The sequence below is a fragment of the Staurois parvus genome, unplaced genomic scaffold (assembly GCF_062004578.1).
Source record: "Staurois parvus isolate SC_StPar_1 unplaced genomic scaffold, SC_StPar_1.0 ptg000393l, whole genome shotgun sequence".
In the NCBI taxonomy this organism is placed as follows: domain Eukaryota; kingdom Metazoa; phylum Chordata; class Amphibia; order Anura; family Ranidae; genus Staurois; species Staurois parvus.
Genome location: NW_028318189.1, coordinates 966,233 through 979,006, shown reverse-complemented (window position 1 = coordinate 979,006; position 12,774 = coordinate 966,233). Strand labels below are relative to the sequence as shown.

Below are 12,774 nucleotides of genomic sequence, written 5' to 3'. Positions count from 1 at the left end.
ATGTAAAATGTGGGAAAGTGGTTTATATAACTTATATTATAGCTTTCAGTGAGGTTTGAATGGAAGAAAGATTCTGTGGACAGGTGTCTTTTGTACACATAACAAGTTGTCGTTAGGAGCGCATTCTTAAATTGACAGAACTAATCTGTGTACCACATGAGCGTATAGCTAGTCTGTGGGAGCCAGAATTATTGTTGGTTGGTAGGGGATCAAATACTTATTTTACTCACTGAACTGCAAATCAATTAAAAACATTTGTATCGTGTTTTTTTCTGGATGTTTGGTTGATATTCTATCTCTATCATTAAAAATACACCTATGATAAAAATTGTAGACCCTTCCTTATTTTCTTTGTAAGTTGGCAAACTTACAAAATCTGAAGGGGATCAAATAATTATTTTCCCCACTGCATATGTGTGAATGTGTTTTTTTCATTTATGCAATAATTTTACAAGTTGGGGGGGTCTAATTTTTGCTAACCATACAATTTATAATCTGATTGTACAATCTCATTTAATAATATAGTACAAGGGACAGTGCAGTTAGATACAAATGTAATGGATTGGTTATTTTTGTCTGCATATCAGTTTTGGTAGTTCAAATGGTAAATCGGATGAACATTGTACAGAGATTGTACAATCAGATTGCATAGTGCATGGCAGATCCACTTTACTAAATATATTTACTGTGTATTTCAAATATATTTCATTTTGTTGATCCTGCAGGAATGTATGTTCTTCTGTGTCCGTGAGGAGCCAGTTGTTTTCCTGAAGTTAGAAGGTGACTTTGTGCCTTACACTCCTAGAAAAAAGGAGAATTTGCATGAAAATTTGCACAATTTAGAGAAAGGCCTACGAGTGGAGAATCTGGAACTTGCTATTCGGAAAGAGGTATCCTACCTGCATATCTGATTCCTAACTTTTATAGGGTTTTTTTTTGTTTTCCACTTATACTTCAGAGTGCTCAAAATAGGAACAATGAACAGAGATAGGTATATAGGTTAAAATATTCAGATGCCATATACTATAGTTAATATTATTTGTATTTTTTACCTAGTTAATGTCATTATTTCAAACACCCAATCAGTTTAAGAGTCCACACAATAGTGAAATTTTCATAGGTGACAACCAATAGCCTGATTTTTTTTTTTCCATAGAACCTGTTTTTCTGGGTGTTCTTGCCCTTCTGTTAATAGTTCCACTCCTCCTAATGAATGCATTCTAATATGAAATAAAAATAAAATGGGAGAGTGAGATATACCGCAGGAACTGTGTGTGTTTCGTCTTGCATGGGTCCTGAAAAGCTCCTGTTCATGAATGGACCTTGAGGCTTTCAAATTCACTGTATTTTCTTTTTTGCTCAAACATGTTCAGAATTAATGAATAATAATATAGTGTAGCGCAACAAACTAATATATCACATAAAATGTTCAGAATTGTCAGTCTAAAATCAAGAATTTTATTACATTAGTATGCATGTTGTCTTGTGTGATTTTCCAGTAGACACCCCTGTCACAGGCGTGCTTGTAGTGAACACTGAAAAATGACTCCTTCATCGAAGTCTTTTCATCATGCTGTCATTTCTTAGATGGGTTATCACATTAGAAGAAAATCCTAGTTTGTAGTGGCATACCCATGGCCTGTCTTTCTCATGTGCTATTCTCATTTGTGTTTTTTTGCTTACAGTAAAGGTCTTTAAGATATATGTTAGTCATCGACATTCTGAATGTCCCTTTGTAAAGCTAATCAGTGGCATAACTATAGCCAAAGCAGCCCGTGCAGTTGCTATGGGGTCTGGTAGAAAGGTTATGGCTAAGGGAAGTGTTGAGGTCTTCTGCCAGGTGGAGTGTTGTATGCAGAAGCTCCACCTCCTTCCCCTGCCATTCAGCCTACAGTAAGTAACTCTCACTGCTGCTCCTCGTGGATCATCTGGTCTCCATTCCTTGGATTGCCTTGAGTTTGTGAGTAGACTACTCCTGGGACTTCTCTTTGGGCCTAGTTGTTTTCTGCTACCTGATACAGCATGTCTTGTTAAAGACTTGCAGAGGAGAGTCCTACTGCAACAGGTGATCTTAGCCCATACACCTTTACTTCTTTTAGGGTTTTTTTTCAGTATCCCCAGAAGGAAGCGATACCTGTAACCTAGATAATGAGATTCCTATTATTATAGGGTCATCCTGGTTGGAGTCTTCTATAGCTCTGCGTGGTAGTGCTGAGATCTTTCATGTGTGCACTGGGCCCCTTGTGTCCACTTCAGACTTTTTCTTGGTGTCTGCAAAATTACTGGAGCAAACTGCTAGCAGAGGCTCTAGGCATGCTCGGGCACCAACCACGGCAGGGGCTTAATCTGACCCTACTGGGCCTCCATTGCGAAGAGTGCCTGAGGCTCCTGTTACCACCTCTGATGCAGATTGAGTCCTCACAGTCTGTATTTGATAAAATTCCTTATGACTCAAATTTACAAAGAGTTGTTTGTAAGCTGAGTTACGTAGTATGTTTTACCCGGTATTTGGAGAATCAGCCTGCTGTTTCAGGCCTAGGGCCTCTAGGCGGACTGGAAACAACCTACACAATCATGGGCCACTCCTGACAACACGAAAGAGCTTTTCTTCTTTGAGAGTTTATTGCAAAATGAAAAATATGTTGCCAGCACACCAAAAGCTTGTCCAGGCTTGTGTATCACATGGGGATGATGTCTGTTCATTTGTGCTAGAGCATTTTGGCTATGTGCCTGGGATGTCAAGGATGTGCACATGGAACAATCTATTTACTTGCCCTTTCAGGAAGAACATCCCCTCAGACCTGCCCATGACAATGTAATTCTAGATCTTACTGAAGGTCGGAATGTGCACTTGCCTTAGCACAGGAAGTCTGTGTTTGGAGCAGAAGAATCATTCACCTATTGCTGCAGTAGAAGCTCGTTAGCAAGTCCACCTGCCACTGAAGCCACAGATCTTGAAGCCAGAAGAGTTTTCTGTCTCCTCTGCTCAGCCTTCTGCCTGAAGGCAGGTTGTTTACCCCACTGAGTCCTTACCTCCTCACAGTTTGGATTTTCCAATGTAGACCTTTGAAGGCAGCTCCTTTGGGGATTTCTTCACCCCAGTTTGCTTTTCTTAGGGTTGTTTGAGTTCCCCACACCCTGGGATCTCTAGTTGCTACCTTGATGGGAACTTGTCATTGGGAATTAAACTTGCACCCCTTCCCACCTAGGAGTCCTTTTCCATCATGAATGATTGAACCCCTTGCAGTGCTTGATTCTCCTTACACAGAAAAAAATGGCAGTTGACTAGTGCATAACCGCCTAAAAAGTGGTTAATTAAATACCATGCGGAGTAATATTCACTACAAAAAAATTCAATGCTATGTTGTATTTATTAGATCACATGGATCATAGAAAGGTTGACATTAACATGGTGAACATGTTGCAATCATAGTAAAATCAAAGAATTAAAATTAAAACAACCATTCGGCGTCTTCAAATATGGCTGTATGGGCAAGAATGGATCCATATGAGGCAATGGGGTTTCCTTTCTGTATTCATCAGCAATAAAGGTCCATATAGTACATCCTAGTGAAGAAAAATTCTTCTTGAACTGTTCCTTCATGAAATACACAGTGAAACTGGATGAACTCCTAGGGATAAAGTCATGGAAAAATGATGAATGCAGAGGAAACAGAGGATAGTCACTTTTCATTCACCTAAAGGGGTGCACATGCTCAGATAGCCATGTATAGCTCTCCTTTACCTTCTCATTGACTGTGCCATCATGAATACGTAATGGATGTAAAACCTTCCTGGATAACCACCCCAGTTGGAAATGAATCCACAATAGCAAATGATTCTAAAAGTGATTAAACGTAAATGGTGAAAATAGAATATCAGTGATACTGGAATATACAGTTGTGTTCAAAATAATAGTGTGTTGAAAAAAGTGAATAAAGCTCAAAATCCTTTTAATAGCTTTTATTTCCATACACACAAATGCATTCGGAACACTACACATTCTATTCCAAATGAAAACATGAAGAAAAATATATCAAATTTGTATTGTTCCTCTAAAAAGAAATTGAAGAAAAGTTAATATTAGACTGTTCAAAAAAATAGCAGTGTTTGTATTCTTCTTTACAAACTCAAACATTCACTATATAAACTGAAAAATGTTTGAAGATTTTGCTTTTCTTTGAATCACTTCATTAATATTTAGTTGTGTAACCACTGTTTCTGAGAACTGCTGTACATCTGTGTTGCATGGAGTCAACTAACTTCTGGCACCTGTGAACAGGTATTCCAGCCCAGGATGATTGGACTACATTCCACAGTTCTCTATTTCTTGGTTTTGCCTCAGAAACTGCATTTTTGATGTCACCCCACAAGTTTTCTATTGAATTAAGATCCAGGGATTGGGCTGGCCACTCCATAACGTCAATCTTGTTGGTCTGGAATCAAGATGTTGCACGTTTACTGGTGTGTTTGGGTTCGTTGTCTTGTTGGAACAACCATTTCAAGGGCATTTCCTCTTCAGCATAAGGCAGCATGACCTCTTCAAGTATTCTGATGTATTCAAACTGATCCATGATCCCTGATATGCTATAAATAGGCCCAACACCGTAGTATGAGATACATCCCCATATCATGATGCTTGCGCAACCATGCTTCACTGTCTTCACAGTGTACTGTGGCTTGAATTCAGTGTTTGGGGGTCGTCTGACAAACTGTCTCCGGCCACTAGACCCAAAAAGAACAATCTTACTTTCATCAGTCCACCAAATGTTGAGCCATTTCTCTTTAGGCCAGTCAATGTGCTCTTTGGCAAATTGTAACCTCTTCAGCACGTCTTTCAATGAGAAGGCATTGGTAGCGGCACTTATTGATTCGGTGCACGAAACTTCTAAACACTGAGGACCCTGCAGGGGCAGCTTTTGTGGTGCCTATTCCTTTTTGTATGCACAAGCCTGTTCGGGCTGCTAAGGTTTTTCCTTACTCCGAATATTTTTACAGATTTGTTTATAAGGATTGAAATAGGCCAAAGCATCCACTTGTGCTTCCCAAAAGCTTTGCAGTGTGTTATCCCTTTGAGGAGGCTCTTCTGAAGAAGTGGACCGAAGGGCGAAGGCGGTGGCCCGTTCAATTTTCACTGTCCCCGGAATGGCACTTAGGCTAGTGTAGGCTACGGCCTTGGTGTCCAAGACACTGACGGAATTAGCCATGGCTCTACGACAAGGCTTACCTTCTACTCCGTTGCCCCAAACATATGTGGGACTGGTGGACCAGTTGGTCCAGGGCTTAAAGTACATTTGTGACGCTGCCCTTGATGCAGCTCCACTTCTTTCCAAACTGTCCATCTCGGCTGTTGTGTTCTGGTGGGTCCTTTGGTTCATGTGTTGGTCGGCGCACCAGACCTCCAAGAAGGCTCTGGCATACCTTAACTTCCTGGGCCACCGTCTTTTTGGGGCTACCCTGGATGACATCATCAAGAACCTTACTGGGGGCAAGAGTACCTTTTTCCTTCAGGCCAAGAAAAGGAAGGAACCTGGTCGGAAGTTGGAACCAACGTTTATGGCACATAAGTGCATTTTTTTGTCCCTCTAGCTCCATAGCCAAGGGCTCCAGGCCCTTGAAAGCCCCCGCAGGTGGCATCAAGAATCCCTGGCCTCAGAAGCCCTCCAAGCCCACAGATAAGTCTCCCTGGGCATAAAGGTTTGTCCCGACCCGCTTCAAGGGTGGGGGGGCATGTTCACAGGTTTCCGGGCCCGTGGACCTCCCTCGTTCATGACAAGTGGGTTCACAAGATCATTCCATCAGGATACAAGATCGAGTTTCATTCTCTTCCGCTGGACAGATTTTTTACCTCCAATCTATGGCTTTTGCCAGGGCATCTGCAAGCCCTCTACGGAGCTGTGCAGGAACTGCTGCTCCGTGGCTTGCTCATCCCAGTACCTGATTCAGAGCGTTTTCATGGCTTTTACTCCAACCTGTTCACAGTTCTCAAGACGGACAGGGTTCACCCAGTCCTGGACCTCAAGGCCCTGAATGTCGTAGTGTGGGTTCACAAGTTCAAAATGAAATCCATTCGGTCTGTGGTGTCCTCTCTCACCAGGGAGATTTCCTGGCCTCCCTGGACATCAAGGACGTCTACCTGCACATCCCCATTTTGCAAGGGGCGTCAGCACTTCTTATGTTTTGCCAACAGGGACGCATATTATCAATTTGTGGCATTGCCCTTTGATTTGGCCTCTGCACCCCGGGTGTTTACCAAGGTCCTAGCCCCGGTTCTGGCATTATTGAGACAACAGGGGATCACAGTGATTGGCTACCTGGACAATTTGCTCCTGCGTACGGAGACTTACTCCTCATTATTAGACAGTGTGGAGATCACCATGCATTCTCTACAGGACTTTGTGTGGATCCTGAACTTCAGGAAGACGTTGACTCTGTTCAGGCGCCTGGAGCATTTGAGGCTTGATTATTGATTTTGGAAAAGGCCAAGGTGTTCCTCCTGTTGGAGAAATTTTTTAAGCTCTGGACGGCAATTCGGCAACTCTTGGCTTGCAGGCGGCCCTCTCTGCGCATTTGCATGCGGGTATTAGGCTTGATGGTGGCTACATTCGAAGCAGTTCCTTATGCCCAGTTTCATATGAGAACACTGCAGAGGGAAATCCTATCAAAATGGAACAGGGATTATGCCTCCTTGGACCTTCAGATTCACCTGGAATGGTTGACAAGGGCCTCCATTCTTTGGTGAATGAGGTTCCCGGCTCTACAGAATGGAAAGTCCTTCCTCCCCAATCACTGGACTCTGATCATGACAGATGCCAGCCTGTCGGGCTAGGGAGGAGTCCTGGGATCGGACTCTGCTGAGGGTTGCTAGACTCTGAGGAAAGCTCGCTTACCCATTAATATCCTAAAGCTTAGGGCGATCAGGTTGTCGCTGACACATTTGGACGGGACCGTCTTTTGGGTCTGCTGACCAGAATTCAGTCAGAAAACGCCACTGCTGTGGTGTATATTGATCATCAAGGGGGCACGAGAAGTGCAGCAGTGGCTAAGTCTGCTGTACACATTCCAGGCATTGAAAACTGGCAAGCGGATTATCTCAGCCGTCAGACGCTGGATCAGGGCAAGTGGTTCCTACACCCGGAAGTGTTCTATCAGCTCTGCATTCACTGGGGGACACTGAATGTGGATCTTCCGGCTTCCTGCTTCAATCAGAAGGTTCATGGCACAATTGTTGGATCCCCTGGCAGATGCAGTGGATGCGCTGGTGGCGCCGTGGGATCAGTACACTGTCATCTACGCCTTCCCACCCCTTCAACTGATTCCTCATCTAGTACGTAGGATAGAGGCCAAAGGCATTCCAGTCATCCTTGTTTCTCCGGACTGGCCTTGTTTTACGCGGTACGCTGACATGGTGCGATTCGTGGTGGATATTCCCTGGAGGCTGCCTCTTCAGAAAGACCTTCTGTCTCAAGGGCCAGTTTTCCACCCTGCTTTATCGTCGCTGGCTTTCACAGCGTGGCTATTGAGAGCCAGGTTCTGAAGGAGATGGGGTTGTCTGACTCGGTGATTCCGACTATATTGAAGGCCTTTAAGTCTACCTCCCGGAAGATTTATCATTGCACCTGGAGAGCCTATATTGGTTGGGTGTTGGCCTTCCTCCAATGGGGTGTGGATCAGAGGCTTGTTTTGAGTACAATCAAGGTTCAAGTCTTTGCTCTGGCTGTTTTCTTTTAGTGGCCCTTAGCTACACATTCTTTGGTTCGTACTTTCATTCAGGGGGTTCATTACATGGTCCCACCTCTGCGCTCCCATTTGTCACCATGGGATTTGAATTTGGTGCTGTCAGCTCTTCAGAAGCCTCCATTTGAGGCCATTCGGGACATCCCCTTGCTTACGCTTTCACAAAAAAGATGCCTTCCTTGTTGCTATCACTTCTGCTCGGAGGGTGTGAGAGTTGGCGTCTTTGTCCTGTAAGCCGACTTACATGGTTTTGCACAAGGACATTGTGGTGCTTCGGCCTTCCCCTTCCTTTCTACCAAGGTGGCGTCGAATTTTCATGTGAATAAAGATATTGTTCTTCCCTCACTGTGTCCTCGACCGACACACCCTGAAGAGGTAGCCCTGCATTCCCTGGATGTGGTCCGCGTGATGTCTGTGTACCTTTCTGTAACGGCTGCATTTCTGGTTTAATTTGAGGGTATGTACATCTAAATTGGAGGAAGGGTTTAGGAATTACAGCTCTTAAGAGTAGCCACCCCCCCTTTTTCAAGGGACCAAAAGTAATTGGACAATTGCATCAAAAGCTGTTTCATGGCCAGGTGTGGGCTACTCCTTCGTTATTTCTTCAGTTAAGCAGGTAAAAGGTCTGGAGTTGATTCTAAGTGTATTTGCATTTGGAATCTATTGCTGTGAATCTACATTATGTGTTTAAAGGAGCTGTCCATGCAAGTGAAACAGGCCATTGTAAGGCTTCAAAAATAGCACAAATCCATCAGAGAGATAGTAGCAACAATAGGAGTGGTCAAAGCAATAGTTTGGTACATTCTGAGGAAAGGAGAATGCACTGGTGAACTCAGCAACATAAAAAGGCATGGAAGACAACAGTGGTGGATGATCACAGGATCCTCTCTGTTGTAAAGAAAAACCCATTCACAACATCCAGACAAGTGAAGGACACTCTCCAGGAGGTGGATGTATCATTTTCAAAGTCTACAATCAAGAGAAGACTTCATGAGAGCAAATACAGAGGGTTCACCACAAGGCGAAAACCATTCATAAGCCTGAAGAATAGATAGTCCAGATTGAACTTTGCCAAAAAACATCTAAAAAATCCAAACCAGTCCTGGAAAAGCATTCTTTGGACAGATGAAACTAAGATTAATCTGTACCAGAATGACGGGAAGAAAAAAAAATGTGGAAAAGGCTTGGAACAAGATGGTGACAGAGATCCCCCTGTGCTAATATGGAACCTAATTTCTATATGCTGCTAACACCCTATCCTCTACCTGTAAGTGGACAAATATAAGTGATAAAATATAATAGTGGTGTAGCGCTGATAACTAAATGTGCAAACTCCACAATGATAAGAAAACATAAATCACATGAATGAATGAATATAAAATATTTAAGTGATAGATCTTTCAAGATCTAGAAAAACAGTGTCTCAAACTGTGATATGCCCAGACCTTCATACAGTGACAATACCCAGTCCCACTTGGGACCAAACCCCAAAAGACTAGGTGCTGTATACAGTGGATCCCAAAATAAAGGATATGATCACAAACAAAGTGAATGATATATAAAGTGTATCCCAAAATTGTGATATAAACCAAATAAAGTGACTATTGAATAATGTTAAACACAATATATAAACAAACTTCATAAACGCATAAAACGATAAAAAGTGTCCAACAAGTTGCCAAGAATAGCAAAGATGGCAATAACTGCCAAAATGTGCCTATATCTTCAAACCATGTGCTATAGTGCTGGTGCAGATGGTGAGCATATATCCTTAGATGGCAGGCATGCTGCCTCACCTCTTTGCTGCGACCCAAAAGGGTCAACACACTTTTTGGATCACTCTGGATCCTACAGGAACCAACTCTCCAGGGCATAGGACCAGCTTCATCATATGCACTTTGTGTACTGATAATATCACAGTTTGAGACACTGTTTTTCTAGATCTTGAAAGATCTATCACTTATATATTTATATTCATTCATTTATGTGATTTATGTTTTTTATCTTATCATTGTGGAGTTTGCACATTTAGTTATCAGCGCTACACCACTATTATATTTTAAGGCTTGGAACAGCTCATGATCCAAAGCACACAACGTCATCTGTAAAACATGGTGGAGGCAGTGTGATGGCATGGGCATGCATGGCTTCCAGTGACACTGGGTCATTGGTGTTTATTGATGATGTGACAGAAGACAGAAGCAGCAGGATGAATTCTGCAATATTTAGAGATATACGGTCAGCCCAGATTCAGCCAAATGCAGCAATGTTGATTGGATGGCACTTCACAGTACACATGGACAATGATCCAAAACACACTGAAAAAGCTACCCAGGAGCTTTTGAAGGAAAAGAAGTGAAATATTCTGCAATTGCCAAGTCAGTCACCTGATCTCAACCCAATTGAGCATGCATTTCACTTGCTGAAGGCAAAACTAAATGCAGAAAGACCCACAAGCAAAGAACAACCAAAGACAGCTGCAGTTAGAGCCTGCCAAAGCATCAGAAAGGAGGAAACCCAGTCTTTGGTAATGTCCATGGGTTCCAGACTTCAGGCAGTCATTGCCAGTAAAGGATTCTCAACAAAATATTAAAAATGAACATTTTATTTATGATTATATTCATTTGTCCAATTACATTTGAGCCCTTGAAAATGGGGGAACTGTGTACAGAAATGGTTGCAGTTCCTAAAATTTGTACTTGATATTTATGAATTAAAGCTGAAAGTCTGCACTTCAAATTCATTTGGATTGTTTAGTTTTCATTTATTCTGGTGGCACACAGTCAAAAGCATGAAAATTGTGCCTATCCAAATATATATGGACCTAACTGTATATTTGAAATATTTTGAGGGGTTTGTTCTAATTGCTTTTGCAATCTTGTTCGTTTTGAATTTTTGCATCCTTGATTTTATCTTTTCATATTCTGTTATAGAATTTATAACATTTAAATGATGATAGAGTTCCTTAATTTTCATCCTTAGAAAATTTGCTGTCTTAAAGTATTTTTATTTTTCCAGTATGTGTGTGTTTACAGTTAACATTAAATTAAATCATGTTATGGTCACAGCTACCCAGATGTTTTTATATGAACATTAGTAATAAGCTCTGCATGCTTTGAGATTACCAGGTCCAGCAAAGCATCATTCTTATGTAGGCCATAGATGGGTTGTTTATCGGCCGAATTTTCGTCCGTATGAAAAATCGGCCGATATTCATGCCGTTTAGTGGGGCCAGCCCGTCGGTCGTTTTACGCGGATCTCCACATTTATTTTTATCAGTCATGCTGGAAAATCCACGAAAAACAGCTGTGGCATTGTTGGCAGCATCGGCAACGGGGCCGACCAATGTTTGGTTTATCGGCCGAAAATTAGGCTGATAAACGGCCCGTCAATGGTCTGCATTAGTCGGGGCCTCTATGAACTGTACCATCAAAATGTCTTGTAAGAGGTTTATAAATGTTTGCCCTTTAACTGTTTCAGCAGTGCCAATACTCCAATTAGTATCAGGGTAGTTAAAATCCCCCATTATTATCTCTGTCCAAGCACATCCACATGCAGTTCCACCCATAATGCTTCATCACACTCTCCATCAACCAGGTTCTCTTTCGCACTCACTTTTAAGATCACTTCCCACATAGAGACAGACACCGTTACTTTTACGTTTCACCCTGTCTCTCTGAAAGAGAGCGTTTATCTACAAATATTAATAGCCCAGTCATGTGAGGAATGAAACCAAGATTCAGCAATACCAATTAAATCATAGTTCTCTTTGTGCACTTATTTTGCTTGGCATACTTCTGGCATTGGTTTACAAACACTTTAATTCATTATCACATGAACTATGATTTAATTGGTATTGCTGAATCTTGGTTTCATTCCTCACATTTTGCTCTTGTGTTTTGCATATCTTTTAGTAGTACAAATAGTACTATAATTCCCAATGGTTGTTTGTAACATGGGAACCTTCTTATCACCTGCCATAACCCTCCCCCCATCTATCCCCATTCAATCCTCCCTTATTGTCTGACCCCTAACTGACCTGAATTCTAGTTCACCTTCCCTCCCTCGATCCTATTTTAAATACTCCTCCAGCCTTCCCATAAACCTCTCCCCAAGCACAGCAGACCCCCTTCCATTTAGGTGCAAACTATCTTTAGCGTATAGGTTCTACCCCAATGAACAGTCAGCCCAATGCTCTAGAAACCTGAATCCTTCCCTTTGTAGCCATGCATTCAGTCCTCTAATCTCCCCGTCTTTTCTGTGTTGCTCATGGCACAGGCAATATTTCAGAGACTATCACCTTGGAGGTCCTTTCTTTCAACTTTTCAGCCTAGTTCTTTAAATTGATTCTTAAGGAGCCTCCACTTTTTAGGTATTCTGTCATTGCTTCCAACATGGACCAAGACAGCAGGGTCATGCCCAGCCCTTCCCAGTAATTTATCAACCATGTCCACCACATGTCAAACCCAGGGAAACCGCAAACCATTTACTTGATGCGATCCTGGCAACAAATTATTCTGTCAGTCCTTCTGCTTATAGAATCCCCTATTACCACCAACTATCTAGGCCTTCCTGCACTACCCTCACCACCCGTACTAGATGGGCTGCTCTCCTGACTGTTAGGGGTAGCAGTGAGATCCAGGGCTGCCACCTCTGTGTTTGCCACATAATCGGCATATACAGTGGGTATAAAAAACCACCCCCTTTAAAATAATCAAATTTTGTTGCTTTACAGCCTAAAATGAAGACAGGCACAGTTTTTGTTTTATCCAGCAGTATTTACTCAGTGCAGCTTATAACGTCCAAGTGAAAGTTATAACACCAACTTGTCAAAAAAAAAATCAAAAACCGAATGAGTTGGAAAAAGGATCAGCCCCTCATGTCAGTATTTTGTTGAACCACCCTTTTCTTTAATTCCAGCTTTTAGTCTGTTGGGATATGTCTCTACTAACGTTGCCCACTCTTCTTTGCAGAACTGCTCAAGTTCAGTTAATTTGATGGTGACCATTTGTGGACTGCAGTCTTCAAGTCATTCTG

General features: G+C 42.2%; 1 protein-coding gene across 2 annotated transcripts in view; it reads left to right on the top strand.

The window, feature by feature from the left end:
• Window positions 1-12,774, top strand: part of PALD1 (phosphatase domain containing paladin 1) — a 419,780-nt gene that overhangs the window by 192,771 nt on the left and 214,235 nt on the right. For both annotated transcript variants that reach the window (XM_089686197.1, XM_089686198.1), the window contains one exon: window positions 726-890. In XM_089686197.1, coding sequence (XP_089542323.1) covers window positions 726-890 — 165 coding nt within the window. The remainder of the gene's footprint in view (window positions 1-725; window positions 891-12,774) is intronic.